General features: G+C 40.9%; 1 protein-coding gene across 14 annotated transcripts in view; it reads right to left on the reverse strand.

Moving 5' to 3' along the window:
* nbeaa (neurobeachin a) overlaps positions 1-19055 on the reverse strand; it is a 169462-nt gene that overhangs the window by 90537 nt on the left and 59870 nt on the right. For all 14 annotated transcript variants that reach the window (XM_053515982.1, XM_053515992.1, XM_053515996.1 and 11 more), the window contains exon 2: positions 880-1111. In XM_053515982.1, coding sequence (XP_053371957.1) covers positions 880-1111 — 232 coding nt within the window. The remainder of the gene's footprint in view (positions 1-879; positions 1112-19055) is intronic.

Below are 19055 nucleotides of genomic sequence, written 5' to 3' on the forward strand. Positions count from 1 at the left end.
AAAAAAAAAAATGTATGCATATTTTAATTTATGTCCAGAATTTATATTTCTGTAAATCTACATTTACATTCATGGCATTCGGTGGACGCCCTTATCCTGAGCGACTTACATTTTCATCTCATTATACATCAAGAGCAGTTAAGTGGGTCCAACAGTGGCAACTTGGTGGTGGTGGTGGTGGGGGGGGTTTGAACCTGGGATCTTCTGGACCGTAGTCCAATGTCTTAACAACTGAGCTACCCCTGCCCTTAAATTCAATAAAAGTGAACTGAACTGATTTAAATAGAGTGTACAAAACAGAACCAGAAGCCAGAGCCTTACAAGCTGAGATATGACAGCCACAAAGTAGTTTGAGTGTTAGCAGGGTTCAAACCACACTCACTTTGATGTTGCAGGTCACAGCGCTGCTAGTGTACTGTGTGATTTGTTATGATCTTGCAATGATAGACTATTCTTTACTTTGTTCCAGAACTTATATTTACAATAGTCTCATACAGAACATCCTCATAACACACTCAGTACTGTTTGCTGTTATAGTATACAGCTGGGAAAGTGCAATGATTCATGATGCCACTATTTGCTGTTCCCCAGACGAGTCTGGCTCCTCTCAGGGTTTTTGTTTCCTTGCCATTGTTATGGCTCTGGCTTGTTCATTAGAGATTAAAATTTACATGAAAGCTCCTTATGAGAATGCCTATTATGAAAGGAAATATAATTTCTATACACAAAACAGACCAAAAAAAGAAATAAAAATGCAGTGATTTGCTACTGCTGTGAATTTTGATGCCAGACTAAACATCAGACGAGTTATGATCTCTTTCAGTACGTTGTGTAAATGATCCTAGCCAGACGTGAAAGCTAAGCATGAGCCACTAGTACCTGCGATCATGTCGTCAACGGAGCTCATCTTCTGCAGCACCTGCTGTATGAGGCCCACTTCGGTGCAGGTCTGAAGGTTGCGCACACTCTTGCGCAAGATGGCTGTGAACATGCTCCAAATCTCAGCCTGGCACGTGACTTCGCAGTGTTCCAGCAGCTCCACCATGCACGTGATGCTCTCCGCATCCTGAATGATGAAGTTCATCTCCAGATCAAACTCGCCACCAACCAGCTGAGAAAGAAGGGGGGGGGGAATAGGAAAAACAAGCGTAGGTTAGTGGGTGAATAAACTGTCAAAAAAAATTTTTTAAATGAAAAGAACAGAGATAATAAACAGTGTGAGGTGGACAGAAGAAAAGCCAGAGAGCTAATTATCAAGAAGGTTCCATGTGAAAAAAAAAAAAAAAAAAGACTATTTAAGTGGTTTATTTATAGGCTCAGGGCCACGATCTGTGATAATCATGTGTAAAGCTCCGGGTTGACGCAGCACCAAGAAGGAAAAGCGCACAAACGAATCAGAGGCATGGCTCTGCGGCAAAGAGTAATCAATGTCATCGCTCTAGACGCTCAACAGCCATGAAATTGGCTGGTTCTAATGCAAAGCTCTGCACCTTGGGGTAAACAAGGTAGATGTTGGAAACAAGGACTAGATTCTCCATAAATGATATAGCAGCAGGGAGAGAGAAAAAATCTGCACAAAGCCGAGCCATGCTCGACTACCCCGGGTTCCTCGGGTTCACGACAGTGTTTAACGTGTCTGCGTTAATCATGGATAAATCACTACAACCTCTGCCAATAGAGAGAGAGAGAGATAATGAATTGTTTTGCATGTTAAAGTGCTATCAAATTAGCATATCAATAATGCAAGCTGGTATCTGGCAGACAGACTGATGCTATGATAGCTATTTCAGGCATGTACTGTATAAACAAGCTCAGAAAGCAGAACAACATACAACATGTTACTGTAGGAGTGTTAGGAGTGGACGATGTCATGAATAACCTCTAACTTACAAAACACTGTCTAGTCATGTCTAACACAAAGTGATAATCTTCAGTCCAGTAGGATGTGGTATCTCACAAACCACCCAAAACCTCAAAAGAAAAAAAAGCGATACTCTTGCAAGACGCGAGTGTTTGCAGACTATATGAGCGTTTTTCTAAATTGTGTAAAAGCCGTGGTGTAGTTTTTCATTTTCATTCGCCAATTTCAGACCAATCAACATTTTCAAGTCAATGGAAGTTTTTGAAAAATTGTGAATCAACCAACAAAATATTAAATAAATTGCGTAATCCATTTAATCGCACAGCTCTACTGTCCAATTCAAGCTCAGTTAAATCCTTTTACATTTGTTTAGTTAATGACATTTATCTTAAACATACATTTTGGAGAGTGGTGGCTCAGGAGGTTAAGGCTAGTTTGAGGATTTGAGGATCCGGGTTCAAGCCCCGCTGTGGGTGGGTGGGTTGCCACAGCCATACTACCCGCCTACTGCATGCAGCGCCAGTCCCAAGCCCGGTTAGAAAAATGAGAGGGTTGTGTCAGGTAGGGCATCCGTGACACAACCCTCTCGTTGTGAAACCTGTGCCAAAGATGTGAGCGGATCGGATGCTTAGCTGTGGCGACCCCCTAACGGGAGCAGCTAAAAGAATGTTATCTTAAACATGCATTTAAAATGTGCAAAGGCAAACTGAAAAAGAGCACACTGCAATTTATTACCAAAAATAATTTATGGATTTTCTCTTTAGAGCATAGCTGTTCATCTTCAAACCGTTTAACATTTACAGTATGTACAATATAACCTGAAAGCGAAATGGACTTAACAGGGTTTACATATCGTACAGCTTGCGAATGCCGATGTATTTAACACATATTTCACTAGCTGTTTTTATGGCCTCGAGTTTACTGTTCTATCATGACCACGACAGGAACAAGAGGGACTAGCTTTTTATGTTAAATCTTTCGATTCTATTATGGAGTAAAATTTCATTCTGATTTTATGTGCTGGAACAGATTAGAGAGTGGTCCTGTAGGCTGTATATTTACAGTGCTTTCACACTAGGGACTCGGGCATGGATTCGAGAACACTTGAGCTCAAAGTCCAATACATTTGCCAACATGAACACTCTAAAAAGGTGTAGCATGGCACGGTGTACTTGTGCACGGCTTGAATCAGATCTGAACGCTAACCATAACTAAACATGGAAGTGGACCACTATTCATCTCCTCCGAAATCTCTGCATGCACACACAAGGGGGAACCAAAATATAATTATTATTAAGCACACTTCGCTTGTACTCTTCTTTGTGTTTTTTGGTGGATGCTGCCACTACTGTATCAGAGAAGCTTCTATGGTACAGAACAATGTTACTAATGTGAAAGCTGGGCAGACGGGAGGGGGGAACAATCATTCTCAGGCACGGGATGAAGCAATCACGCCTATGTGAAAACAGCCTTAGTTATAATGTTCCTCGAGTCTGAGGAACAGGTTGTGTGTGTAATGCGCACAAGTGCATAACTCCATGTCTCAATACAGTAAGCCAAGGCAAGCCAAGCCATGCCAAGGATGACCACTCCAACAGATGACCACTCCACCATTACCCCTCAGGACCCATTGGTGAGTGGAAGATTAATTGTTCGACGCTTAGCGGTCGATAACAGACACTCTAAAAGAACCTGAATCTTAATGTGACTCTCTTGAAACACATTAGATGCTGATAAATACAGCACTGTGTGCCATTATGAAGTCTTCATGCGTGTGCATAAATCTGCACAAAAAGCTTCAAACACGGTTGATCCTGAACAACACATCACCTCAGGCTGCGGCAAGCCAATCTACATGTTAATAAACACTATTCACGCTGAAGGGTCAACACCACATCAGACAAAGATGGAGTAGCATCACGGCGAGCTTCTTTCCTCCCACACACATAGCACACAGCTAAAGACACGGCTTGGTAGTGTTCCTTAAAAACAGACTTGATTTGTGATTATACACCACACAGGACCCTTTAAATAGTGCGAGCTTGTGTGAACAGAATAGCTTTTGGTGTGAATCATCGTTCCTGGACCCGTGGCCTTTACTGCGCTTCTAGTCGAACACAACTGATTCAGCTCAGTTCAAGGGTTCGCTAATGAGCTGATGAGTTGATTCAGATTCGCTAGAGGTTTAGTTGTCATTCTTTAGGCGATGCTGGTGTAAATCTGCTCTGTGTGGATTTATATCGCTTCAGAATGGTGGCTCGCAAAGCACTGAAGCATAAGCAATAGGGGTGTGTGTGTGTGTGTGGGTGTGTGTGGGTGTGTGTGTTTAATAAGTGTGGTGAAAATTTCATGTCATCATTATTTAAGATTAGGTTTATGATTGAATTGTATGATTTATTAATTATTAACCTTTTGATTGATGACTTAAGTTGGATTCAGGCCTCTAAAAAACAAATAGATCTATAAACAACATTAATGTCATCTGTTGACTCAGCAATAGACTGCTTTATGACTTCAATAATAGCCACAATATTACTGTACACACTTCAATAATAAAAACTAATAATAGAGGAGTTAGAGAGGATATGTTTAGTAAAAAAAAAAAAAAAGGATGCGTCTTTCACAGAAGACATATGTCCCCTGCCTACTTCTAAAAATGAATGAATGCACATCTATGCTTCCTAATTAAGGTTCTGTGAAAGTTTGATCAGATTCCCATGAATGGTTTCGGATGAGTTGAGGATAAAACGTGTGATGATGACAGATGATGGACAACGCTGGCACCAAATTGACGGATAGTTACAGTATCTCTATGCTTTGCACGCAGGTGACACAATGAAATAGCTAATGCAACTCTACAGTATTACACATCAACTATACAAGCCGAACCAAGAACCGTCCACGTTGCGACTACATCCGGCTCGCATTTGTGTTGCGTGTGTGCAGAGGTGGGTAGTACCGAGTTACATTTACTTGAGTAACTTCTATGAGTAGTTTCACTGCACCATACTTTTTAATTTAACTTGAAGAAGAAACGCTAGTCTTACTGCGCTACACTCGACTCGTTACTCCTCTAACCATTTACTCTACACGTAGCGCCGGTAGATCTAGCACATGACTGTTTCGCCAATCAGACACAGAAACAATAATCACATGACTCCATTTGACCAATCAGTCGCAATTACAATAACCGCATGTAATCAGGCGACATAGTGGGGTAAAAAATCTTTAGCCGGCATCCCTGCCGTTATATACAAAGCATGTTTCACTTGCTAAAGAATAGCTTTATACTGCGGTGTCTTCTCTACTGGCCAAAACAGACACACACACTTCACCATATAAAAACACGACTTCTAACCTGAAGTTAGTCCTGCCATCTCTCCTTCTCTTCTGCTCTCTCTTCTCTTTTTTCTCCTCTCTCCCTCCCTCTCTCTCTCTCTTTTCTTCTACTTGTCTCTGTGTCGAGCTATACATGTTGTTCCTGAGCTGCCAGTGATCCAGACTCCCTCTACCCTCTGGACCTGTCTGACTTGTCCTGGTTCAGGACTGGAGTTTCCTACAGTCTACCCGAGGCTCCAATAACGGACTGGACTCAATTTTAACTTAAACACATGTCCTGTTGTGCTTGCTGAACTTCCAGTCTCACAAAGTATGATGCCGATCAATCCCTGTTATCCGTGCACCCAAATGGGGATGAGGTTCCTGATGAGTCTGGTTCCTCTTAAGGTTTCTTCCTATTGCCATCTCAGGGAGTTTTTCCTTGCCACTGTCGCCATCGTCCTCGGCTTGCTCATCAGGGACAGTCTTATCATTTTGATTCATACACATTCACATCTCATACAAACAAAAATAATTCTTTTGATTGTGTAAAGCTGCTTTGCTACAATATCAATTGTTCAAAGCGCTATACAAATAAAATTGAATTGGTAAGCAAGTTTTGGTTGAATTCCTACCATTGGTTTCGGTGGAATTGCAGATACTGTAAAAGAAAAGTGACTCCGGACAATAAACGGCAGAACACAGGCAGACAGGTTAACCCTAGCATGTCTGTGTTCTGTCGTTTATTGTCCGGAGTCACTTTTTCTTCACTTTTCTTCTCTACCCTAACCCTAACCCCAATCCCTGTGTGTCGCCTATGCACCACAGACCGGGGACACAAAAATGACCTTCGGCTAAATAAATCACTTCATTCTTTTCAGAAATTCCCACCACTCATGTGAACTCCGAACCCAAGGCAGTTTATCCATAAGAGTTTTCTCTTCCTCTCCTTTGTTAACTTAATCCATGCCAAAGACACAACACCTGCTCCAGCAGTTAGTGTACAACACACTCAGCCAGCCAGCCAGCCGACCGCCACTGATAATTAGCCCCATCTCAGGCAGGCTAGTTATTCTGTTTTTAGAAACGAGCTAATTAATCTTTAAATGAGCTGAACAAAAGAGTCCAATAAACAAGTGCAGAGGGATCTTATTTGCTTAGGCATCCAGGCTGGAGGGAGAAACAAAAAAAAAAAGAGTGAGCAAGCGAAACGGATGTAACAGTGGCATTCCTCAAGAGATAATAAGATAAATGCAATGCAACTCTGCTCAATCGATACGTTATTCCATTTCTCTGCCGCATGCCCTTAAGTGGCTTCGTCACTGCTGATGCTCAGACACTGCGTTCGGCTTTTAAACGGTCACTGCTTCTCTGCCGCATCAGATCGAAACTACAGGAATTGCGCAGGGCCGTCACGGGCACATCGATCCCGAGGAATGTGAAACTCATTAGCTGAAATTAGGCCACAGTCTTGTAGTGTTTAGGGGCAGTGGAGGAATTCATTTTCCACCTTCCTGTCTTTTAAGATTTCCAATAAGCACGCAGAACATCTCCTGATGAATGCTAACATTTAGACGTCTTTATTTCAGCAGCACATGTATTCGAGAGAAGTCTTGGGCCATTTCAAACCCGTTTGTCATTTCCTTAGACACCTCAGCGCAGGGTGTGAGGGATGGTGAGGGGTTTGCTCTACTCCGAGGCACAAATATAACCTCCATTCAATGTTTAATGTCATGTTGCCCAGCAACTGTCGATGGTACAAGCTCCAAGATGCCATGCATGGCTAGGACTAGAGCAAGATTGGGGGGAAAAACTCTAGCCAGACCTAAGTGAGAAATCAGGCAAACTGATGGAGTTTAAAATTGCATATGGCTCAGAATACCTGTAAATGTAGCGACAAGGCCGAGAGGAACAGATCACGCCTGCTACTATAGCTTCAGACAACTCAGCACAGGGACACAGATAACAGGTTCTCTTAGAAATGTATTGCTGTGAAGCCGCGAATGATGCAAAGGAAGGGCAATCTGAGAAACTGACTAAAATAAGAGGTGGAAAAATATATATATGGGTAATCTGAGCAGAATTTCAGACATTCTGACAGAATAAAGTCTTTACTTTTTGTATTGCGTTTAATTCATATAACTGTTCGCGGTGTTGAACCACATGATGCATGTTTCTGTGCAAGTGGGATCATCTAGTGGACTTAGGATAGAAAAGGTTTCCGTGTGACATCAGAAACACAAGTTACACTTGGACAATGGGACCTTGGCATATGAACGGCCAGTTTTAAGAATTTTCACCTTAAGTGAAAAACTGTAATTTAGCAAGAAATTTGCCTTGGCATATGAAGCACCTTCAGCATACTAGCAAACGAACAAACCGAATGTGTTCAAAAAGCTAAGTAAGTGAAGCAAATTAACATAACGTTTTTTTTTTTTTTTTGCATTTTGTGTAAGATTCCGTAAAGCCATACCACCAAGGGTCGCAAGAATATTAGCAAGGACCGTAACGAAAAAGAAAACGGAGCAGTTCCATTTTTAAAGCAGTTGGTGAAAGCAGCAAGAGGAATCAGAAATTGAGGTTTAACGTCTATTTACTTAATATTATACTTCATTTACATGTCATAAATGTTTCGATTTTTTACATACAAAAATACATTTGCATGGCCGAAACGTATTATTTGCATTTATATTATTCCCTATGGGAAAATGTGTTTCGCAATACAAAATTCCCCCTTAAGAATGAAACTCATATGCTGAAGTAAAGCTGTTCTTTCTTTTGCCCAAATGAATCTTGTTTCACTTATTCCTAGATTATCATTTAGAATAATAATTACATATTGACATCAGTAAACATTCAGATCATTTTCTCCAGATCAACACACAAACATATTTAAATAATTGTATATAAACAATTGTATTGTATTGTAAATTAATTGTATATAAATTCTAGTTTAATACATTTAATTAGAAGGTATTTGTGCGAGGCTTTTAATAGTACACGTGATCACAAAGCGGTTTTACTCAAATCAATATGAGGAAGCCAGAGAATACAGTGAGAAAGAGAAAACACCCGCACGAGGAAGACGCATTAAGAGGAAATAAACAAAGCTCGAGAACGGATAATAGATAGTTACATTATACAGACTCGCCACACAAGTGTGCTTAAATGATGATAAGTACGAGTGTATTAGAAATATGAATCCTGGGACAAGTATGCGTAAATGGAGTGTTTGGTAATAATTAGTGATGTGTAAATATATTCAGGGTTAAACGGGATGTATTTCCAGCACATCTAAGAGACAGCCTTCTCTTATTATAAGAAGCTGACAGGTTTTACAATTTAAACAATTTCAAAGGAAATATACAGCCTTTTGAAGTGGCATCTCTCTCTCTCTCTCTCTCGAAATATCAGTGATTTCTGTTAGAACACGTACTGTACATGTCCCAGGGCTTTCTTAATCAACACAATTTGTGTCACTTTTCAAATGACAGAGGGGGGGCAATTAAAGCCAATTAAGGATTCGAGGGCTGATGAATCCCCAGGGAGTGCTGCTTTCCCCTGATGTTTTGTCCTTTTCCTTTTAAACTACACATTCTGAGCTGTGTTTGAAAGAAGGAAGTTATCTACAGTATGTATGTATGCAAGAATTTACAAGTCTTATAAATATATAAAGTCTCCTGTATTTTTTTTAGATGACTTTATTATTAAATCAGTACAATAAACATTTCAAATTTCTAAGCATTAGTATTCCGGACAAAAAAAGTAATATTACAGGAAATATCTGTAGGCCAGATAAGAAAGTAGCACAATAAGTAAAAGCAAACTTTTTTTTTTCATGTAAAAAAAATAAAATAAAAATAAAAAACATTTGGATTTTGCATGCATCAGAAAGAAGCAGGTGGGACAAAGTCCTCAGAAGGACCGTGTTAGGTTCTGCAGGATGTTCACCTAAGCAGCCGAGATCCTTAATAAAAATGCACAAACTGTACCTAATATTTTTAAACATCTTTTCTCTACAGCAGTTATTTGTTTGTGCAAAGACTCTTGTACAGTACTGCACGCACACACAAACATTTTGTACAAACACATGCACAAACACTTTATATAATGTCAATCAAGTAAAAGATTTTAAGCTAGTTAATCACATCAGATTTACTTGTATTATAAACGTGCAATTTTGGAATGAAGAAATGCATGACAAACTGGTTAGAGGAAACATTATGCAGTTGTATATTATCTCGAAAATGAACAAATTAAAATCTCTCAAATGGTAAACTTCCTGCAGCAGCAATAATACTGTGAGCCTGGTCTGATCCTATAGTTATAGTTATGACTTATGTCTGTTATTCTCTTTTCGACTTGTCTAGCACATGCTTCAGTAAAATGTCTTTCTTCAGTCTTTAACACGCCCAGAGTGAATGAGTGTAGCTGCCATTTGTCACTGATTAAGGTGTACTGTTACACAGTAGTAGGTCGGTTACTTACTGATATCCAGTAGTCTCCAGTAAGTAAAGCAGTAAGGAGCAATACTACCTGGGCATGGTACAAAGAAGTAGTGCCTTAAGCATGGACTAATCAATTTCTGTCCCAGAACAAGACCATTTCGGAAAGGTCCCTGCGATACTCCGATGACATTCTTGCTCACTTCATGCTGACTGGATGTAAACTTCTAACTGCAACCTGTGCCATCAAACATGCTCTAAAATCAATATGACTGACTGCTTTGCTACTGCTAGTGTAAAATGATGAGGTTTTACACACTCTGTAGAGCTTAATCGCAATGTGTTAGTGTTTTTTTGTGAAACCGGTCTGACCCCGTACACGTACGTACACACCTTGTGGGTTGTTACATCAGGTCAGAAGGTATTCTATTCGAGCGCACTGCTGCAAATAATACTCGCTGGTTTCAGACACATCCTGAGTGAACATGGTTGAAACAGACTTATTTGTCGATGCTATTAAAACTTCTGGATTTCAGCCAGGTTTCTTTTTCATACAGAATAAAAAGATGATTGTGTATACATTATACTGTACAAACCATCACACAAACTCCTCTGGGTGCAGGGAGACAGTTCCGAATATCCCTGAGGATTTTTTTTCAACTTCCTGTTGTGTAAACTATTAGCAGATGTATGGCAGGCATAGATACTGTACATTCAAGCCAAACAGCAATAATAATAATAATAATAATAATTATAATGACGACAACAATAATGACTTTAAGACCACATCATGTTTATAATGTTCATGATGTAATTTTCATAATATTTAAAGCAGTGTTTTTAACATTCCAGGTATATAGATAGCAACTGAAAAGGACACATATGCACTTGATTTTTTTTATTTTGCGACATTCTCCAAACAAATCGAAAAAACATGCAGCAATCTTTAATCCTATTATAAACAGAGCATCTGTGAGAGTACAGCGGGGCTGTGTTCAAGATCGCTCAGAAAAACTAAGACGGTTCAGGTCATCAGACCTGTCATAGACTCAACTTCAACTGTCACATACTCACAACTATAATCGTTATTGAACGCAGCACTGCTGTACTATCATGCATGCTCCTGTACTCTAATGCGCTGGACCTCTGAACATACTCGGGTCCCCCCAAAAACTAATAAAATCCAGACTATTTTTCTTGGCCCCCCCCCCCCCCACTCCAGGTTAAATCAGCACAGCTACACGGGTTCACCTGGTTATATCATGAAAGGGGTTCAATTTTTGCTCCTAAAAAGAGTTTAGGACTTATGTTTATCTGTAGCCTTTAAGAATTTAATAATTGCATTAAGTTGAATTCAGAAAGTCACGTACAGTAGTATGTATAACTGAATAATATTTAAAGCACTATCTGAATTCTGAATACTAATCCATGTACATCCAAATTTAAACTCTGAGTACTGATGTACAGTACTGCTCCTGAGATCACTGGGATGACGGGGAGAAGGATTGCTCTATGAACTTGTTCTTACGCTGAGTACTTGTGCAGTACTTTTTCTACTTCCAGCCTTAAAGAGTTCGGCTCCAGGGACAAACCGCAGCAGGCTTTTGAGTGGCGGATTAAAGCGTTTCCCTTACAAGCGTGTAAATTCAGATCCCCTTCCCTGAAGTCCAAGAACACAAGTGTCAAGTCTGTTGTGTTTGTGTGTACACTCCTTTATTTCTGCACATGGTACGTTGTTGTGCTGTTGTGAATATGGACAGATATTATTTTCCAGAGCAGGAAATAAGCATTTTATCATTTCATCTATATTTAGCGTAGTGTCCTAATGCGCTGCTGCAGTGATCATCACGCTGATCAGCATTTTAACATGCACCAAATGCATGGCTCAAATTGAATACATTTAAAAAAAATGCTTTATTTTAAAGTGGATCTATTATGCTAGATTCTTTTTTCAGACACTTAAAATGCTCTCCAGTCCGGCTGAATACACAAACATCTATTTTTGAATAGGCTTAAACGAGCCAATCAGATTTTCCCCTATAGTGACCTCATACACCAAAAGGACCCTCCTCTATCTCACTGCCCCGGCAGCTCTGTTATAATCTAGGCAACATTTTAAGAGTTACAATAAATAAGGTTAGCAGTTTAGCATTAATGTCAAACTGAACCATCTTCAGCAGTTAGTTGCGTTCTAACATTTGTATTGCCACACAATGAGGACGGCATCATGGATTACCACTCTTAAGGACACACAAAACAGATCAGCAGCTACTAAAAAACACAGATTTTTCCATTATTGGTAAGAAAACACCTGAAAACATTACATATCGAACATTGACAGGACCCTTTTGAAAAACCTCTAAGACGTAAACGATGTTAAATTAGTATATTAGGTTCACTTAAAAGACATAAAACCAAAAAAAAAGACATGGTCTAATGTTTCCTGCAGTGTTTAAACATGACTTTTTCAAATAAATATGATATAATTCTAGAATAAATGTGTCACCAAATGAAGCATCATCATGTGGACTTTTATAAAATGCTGCCGGTGATGACTGATAAAGTGTCCGGCTCAATGCGCAGAGGTAAAAAGCCAATCTGACCGTTCTCATTCAAGTGGCATTACAATTGTGTGTGTTCAGTCAGTCATAATCAATCATATCTGGGTCACATTAGGGTAACAAAATAAGACACTGATAATAAAAGACTGATAATGTGAACATAACTTCCATCTGTCCATCTCGAAGCCTCAGTGGACCAACTAGGCATCGTGGAGGCCAATGGCATTTTTAAAACCGTGGTAGGACCTCGAGTCAACATTCACACACGCATTCACACACTACCGGCAATTTGGGAACGCCAGTTAACCTAACCTGCTTGTGTTTGAACTGTGGGAAGAAACCAAAGTACCTGGAAGAAACCCACCAAACAAGGCGAGAACATGCAAAGTCCATGCACACGGACCCGAGCTAGGATTCTAACTCGACTCAGGAGCTGCAAGGTGACCGTGCTAACCACTAAGCCACCGTGCCAACGAACATAACTTCAGAGGCGAGAAATGTGCAGGATTGCATAAGCAGTACAATGCAGTGGGTGGGGTCCAAAAGCAGAACTGCTGGATCATTATCCAGTTAGGACGCTATCTTAAGTGAGACTGATATGATGACTGTGTGAACTGCCAGCTGCTCTCTCTCTCTCTCTCTCTCTCTCTCTCTCTTCTGCAGCCATTTTCTTTGAAGGTCAAGGACTGCAGAAGTTCATGACTAACCATCTGGTTTCCTGCTATTTACTTCCACACGGCTAGACTGCGAAGATTTCCATCCGCGAATCGAGTCGTTTTTCACTTGCTGAACGGATGCAGGCCGTTAAATCATGGAACATACGATGCTGTTTACTATTCACATCCTTTTAGGCATTTCGGTTCTGGAGTGCATTAAAAATAGAGACTATTACCATAATCATCATTTTACAGCAGGTCTCGGTTGAACAATGTTCACGGCTTTAAACACACTTAACAATGCAACACGAATCCCTCATTTCCAATCAAGGCCATGCTGTTTGACCAAAGGCTTTGTTGAACAGCATAATTAGAAGTAAAACTGAAATTGCGAGACGAGCCAGAGGTATGAGCAAACCTGTTCTAGTGGACCGCTGAGCATCTAATTATGCAACTGCAAGACTAGCAATCCATTCAAGGCCAGTGCCAGAGGGAGGGAAGCAGCTGGCAGGAGCTCCACAACTCTTTTCTGAAGCTTTCTGATACACGCATGAGCCAAAACTAAATTTATAACCCAGTACATTTACAGATATTTCAGACAGGCGTGTGGACAGAAATGGACTGAACACACTCCACCTAGTCTTGACAACAAATCACGAGCTCTTATTACACCAATAATAAAAAGCTCGGCAACCCCTCAGTGCATCTGCTCATCCAGAAAATGAGTTAATAGATCCTTTTCACACTTCCAGATTCTGCACAATGGGGGGCAGAGAGGCATGTTGATCCAGAAACACCTGTAAGATTCCCTTGGTTTTTTTGAGCATATAACATATTTAAAGTAAAAACTTTAAACTTTTTCTTCTTAAAAAAGATGTTAGGTTTGGCAAGTGCCATTTATCACTAAATGTTCCTCACTGGGTCATGCCTTAAGTTTGAAGCATGTTATGCTTGAATGATTCATAGGTCACTGTGTGGCTTAACAAACAAAAAACATTCCTTAGGTTGCGAGACTGCACTGAAAACGAGACCTTCACGATTAAAATTCAGAAAAAGACCTTCACAAACCAGCCTCCGGACGGCAGTACATTAGCGAGCGTTTAACAGGCGTCACCAGTATTTTCACAGTGATCTTCACATATGCGTTTCTACAGTTAAATATGATTTTTACACATTTCAAGTAATATTCAATTTTTTGTTTTATTTGGCTGTCGGTGTTGATACTGTTATCGAATCAGTGAATGGGGAACACTAGATTGTGTGGTTTCAGTAAACTCTAAAAGTCTAAAAGTACTGAAACAGCAAGGCTAATTCCTGCTAGATTGGAATTTACTTGTGTATTCATTTCATTAATTGTGTCAGTTTCAGAAGATTACTAAACTTCAGCTGTTGTAGTTTCCAAACAAAACCGGATCGCTTTTCCAGCAGCCTTTATTTCTCATGGCACGGCAGTGAGCTTTACATCCGTTTCTGTACAAATAGAAAAAATAAAGTACTGCAAAACTGCTAAATCCCTGTCTGATCTTGTCGCCCTGGACTAGAATATAGAGTACTGCCTGGGCGCGGGGCAGAAGCAGAAGCAGACGCAGGCGGCGTTTCTTGGTGATTACATCATTTAGTTCTGAGCCACATTGCAAGACCTGTGAGCTCTGGAGAGAAAGGCAGCACTTATTGCAGAGAATTTCAATTAAATAAATAAATAAATAAATAAAGTACAATCGGGTGTTGGGCGTGAAACCAGAAGTCTTCTCGACTGCTTCCGCACGTACGGGCCTGCGTCTTCTGCAAATCTTATTGTACCCCCTAGTTCAATGGCTTGCTCTTTAGTTGTTTTAAGGCTCACTGTTTGAGCATCTGCTGTACAAGGCTTCGCTTCTCTACTCTCCCAGTTTAGCAGCCTGAATGTTCTCACTACTTCTTCTCCACTATTTATCACATAAAGCCAAGACATAAAGCAACACACCAGGTTGGCCTCATTCTCCTGTCGCTTAATCCATCAAATCAGCCAGGTATGTTGAAGTGTTACACAATCTCTGCCGATCCTGAAGATGACCCAGAATTTCAGAACAGAGCCCAAGACTGTGCAAAGACTCCCGTCTATCACGTGGTACAGAACGGCACAAGCATGGCTTTTTTTCGAAAGCTCCATGGAGAATTGGCTCAGCATGCGAGGACACTTCAGAGGCAGCCGAGGTTACCGAGGAAGGTGTTTTAATGAGCTCTAAATCTGAAACGCTAATAAACCAACAGAAAGGAGCCCAAAAAAAAAAAAAACACGTTATAAACCAGGAATTTCATGCTGGGAGCACAACTCTCTGTAGCGTGACCGATTTAATAATAAACTCATTCTCCTGTAGCGGCAGCTGTAGTACAGAAAGTCACACTTCTCTGCGAGACCTCTGGTTTACAAAGAGAATGTACAGATCAACATGACCTTCCTTTTGTCCTGACTGAGGAACATGTTTTCCTGCCCCGGCGACTTACGCCTTGCATCTTTAAGCTGATGCGTGTGCAAATGAGCAGAACTGCAGCATCACGGCTCATTTTAATGACACTGAGCTGAGGTCAAAGGGGAGACGCTGCTAGAGCACGGCTGGTCAGCCATTAGCCGCCATTAGCCTGTGGAGTGGACAAAGGTTCATTGAAGCACTGCATCGTTAATCGGAACCTTCAAAGGGGCCCGGAAAGGGACGATGCGGCAGCCGAGGGAGCTAATTGTGTATTCGGCTACACGGGATAATTTGCAGCCATTGTGTGGCAAGAGCCAAATCAAGACACGAGATCAGAGATTAAGCACTTAATGCATGCCGAAAGGAGCTTTTCAAAGACCAAGAGGAAGAGGTGAGTGAGCTGAAGGAGAGACTGTAATTAACGGGTGACCACAATCTTGAAAGGAGGGGGAAAAAACAAATATGTGAAATATTTACTGAAGGAAAGGAAAGTCCCGAGCCTTTAATCTCTACCCTTGGCATACACGTTAATTAAACTTCAGTCCAGAAGCTCGTGTTTTCTGAACGAGGAATAAATAATTCGTTTTTACGTAGTGCCCCGGTGCCGGTGAGAAGCAGACGTAGAGCTGCGGTCCTGCTGACAGCTTTCCTCTCCACATTCATCACTCTCCGGCTCACAGCTTGAGAGGAACATGCAGTACGGCAGAATAGATCGGGGTGAGGGGGCATTAAAGGTCACTACTCCCAGATTTGAAGAAGAATGTCTGCTAGACAGATGGAAAGAGATGCCTAGAGAGATGCGATTGTAGAGAATGTCTGAAATTTATGAGCCGGATTTAAGGTTGTAATACAGCGAGAGGGAAAATCCTTCTCCTGGGGACGTCATGTCTTGTGCGATTATAAAGCATTTGAGTCAGCTCCTGAAGGTCATGGCTATCGCTAAAATTGAAGATGATGTTCTAAGGAAGCTGTAGACAAGAATAGACAAAAATGTGCACAGTCTACGATCAGTTTCGTTTTGTATGAGGATAAAACCGACCGGTTCACATGAAGACGTTTACAAGCAGTGACGTAACAAAAAAGATGCAATAAAAATATAGAAGTATAGCGTATTACCGGGAGCCTTCAAGTCAAACCAGGACTTGTGATGAAATTTCTAGTGAATGTCAAACCAATTAACATTTACAAAATGCAGTACACCGATGAGACTCTTAGTCGCCGTTTTGAGTGAGTTTAACGTCTGATCCTTAAACTGACTGAAACTTGCCGCCAACTTTCAGATGAGACGCCTCTGTCTGTGCAAACTGTACACACAATCATTTACAAACTCATGTTTGGGCCATTAAATGCCATCCATCCATCCATCTTTAACAGCTTATTCAAATTCAAATATCATAATTTATTTAAAGTATAAATAAAAGGGTTAAATGTAAAGCTTTTTAAAAAAGAAAAGAATAGCTAAACCTGGCAAGTATACAGGGAATAAATACTATAAAATATAACATATAATCACTATACACAAGAAAATGTAAGAATGCTAACCTTGATTGAGTGTCCACATAGTGTTAAAATGAAAATAGTGAAACCTTGACGTTTTTACTTGGCTTGAAAATGTTATGCATCAGCTGTTTATTTAAATTTTTTACTTTCCAACTGACTTATTCACGCGGCTCCGACAAGAATAAGCTGTATTCAACTATACATGCACAATCAGCTCAGATCAGACAGAATTAGGATTAGAAAGACGAAGTACTTGGATCTGAAATAAGCTAGACAGACTGGAGGACTGATGTGGATCAACACAGACATCACTTGCTCTGAGGCACTGCTGTAACCTTGGTAGTTTCCAGAGGTTTGATCTTTCCTCCCACACAGCTCCTCCACTTCAGCTGTCAAATACAGTATAGAGACATTGATGTCCTTATAATGTAATGGCAGAAAGTGGTCTATGAGGAAAAACCGAACCAGTAGTAGTCAGCAGTTCCCAGCCAGCAGACCTCTTGTTAAGGGGAGTGCTGGTGAGATGGAGCTGGTGAGATGGAGCAGTCAGTCTTGAACACAGAAACATGTAACATATCATGAATTAGGGGTAGGATACATAAGCAAGTCAACAGTGGCGAGACGGGGCATCCAAGGCCCACTAATCTGTATGGAAAGCAAAGGCTGGCCTGTTTGGGCCAGTTCCACAGAAGAGTTTCTGTAGCACAATGTGCTGAAAAGGTTATTTCTGGAAACTATGGAAACTAGGTGTCTGAACCCACAATACATTGCAGCTTGCTGTGTATGGGGCTGCGCAGCTACATACTGGTCAGTGTACCCATGCTGACTGCTGTCCACTGCTGCAAGCTCCTACAATGAACACACAAACATCAGAACTGAGCCATGAAGAACTGGAAGAAGGTGGTCTGGTTTGATGGATCACTTTCTTTGGGGATGGGTGCTGTACCCATCACGTCAGGGTGTGTGTACCTCACTTAACTGGCTCGAAGCATCTGGGCAAAGACGGCGGGATGGTCTGCGAAATGTTCTGCTGAAAAACCCGGGATCCTGCTATTCATGTGGATGTTATTTTAACATTTAAATCAGAAAAAGTATTCCCTAACGGCAGTGGCCTCTTTCAGCAGCGTCACACACTTCATTTACTGTGGGAACATGACCGCCTCCAAATTGTCCAGATATCAATCTGACTGAGCGTCTGTGGGATGATCCCTGAGTGTTGCAACATCCAGGACTTAAAAGATCTGCTGCTAACACCTTGGTGCCAGATACGACAGCACACCTTTAGAGAGCTTGTGGAGTCCATCTCTTGGCTGACTGGAGTATTACCCATGGCACATGTCTGTAATGTGAACCTCTCTACATTTATGATCCTGCTGATGAGGAGGGAGTGTGATTACATCACTGTGCAGTCACACATGACCCACTGCATGCTGTATGTCATGGAAAGCGCTATTTCTTGATGTTCGGAACAACATCAATGGGAGAACTTGCTTCGGAGACTACAATACTGCTGTGGAAATAACATGCAACATAAGCAACTATCAACTAAGGCTGCACACACCATTCCTAATCTATAGTTGTACATAATCATTAATAATCGATTAGGCATTAATAATAACCAGACACACACCTTTTCGCAACTGAAAAATTATCTTCCAAAACTGAATGGCGAGTGCAGCCTCTTGTAGTGTACAAGCTTCGGAGAAACATAACGCAAAATAAATTTTAACATTATTGGTTTTAACATTATAAGTGGTTAATCATTATTGTTTAATTATTAATATCCCTGCTATAATGCTGATTATTGCTAATCGAAATACCTTAAGACAAGCTCGACTTTGAAATGTCAAGACAGGGAAGGAGATGCTTGGGGCTGAACATGATCTACAGCCATCCCTTTCTTTATCCTACTGCGTGAAATACCCATGGCTGACAGGAGTACAAACACTTCTCACTGCGTGCTCTCCTGGTGATCCTTTATGTGTGATGTGTGTGTTCCTTCACGCTTTACAGTCAGGTTCCTTGCCCAATTTACGCCGGCGCAACGTCAACTCGTGAGACGGCAACCATTTGGAGCATCTCTCTATGACCTGCACTCTCGCTTTCTCTCTCAGCCCTTGATACCTCAACCTTAATCTAATTGTCATCACACACACCAGCAGTCACATGTCAGGGACAAGCCGAGCAGCCAATCTCTTACTGTCACTCACGCTTACACGTTCTCGTCGTCTCCCTCTTAAACACACACACACACACATCAATGA

Source organism: Clarias gariepinus, chromosome 17, assembly GCF_024256425.1.
Source record: "Clarias gariepinus isolate MV-2021 ecotype Netherlands chromosome 17, CGAR_prim_01v2, whole genome shotgun sequence".
NCBI classification, from domain to species: Eukaryota; Metazoa; Chordata; class Actinopteri; order Siluriformes; family Clariidae; genus Clarias; species Clarias gariepinus.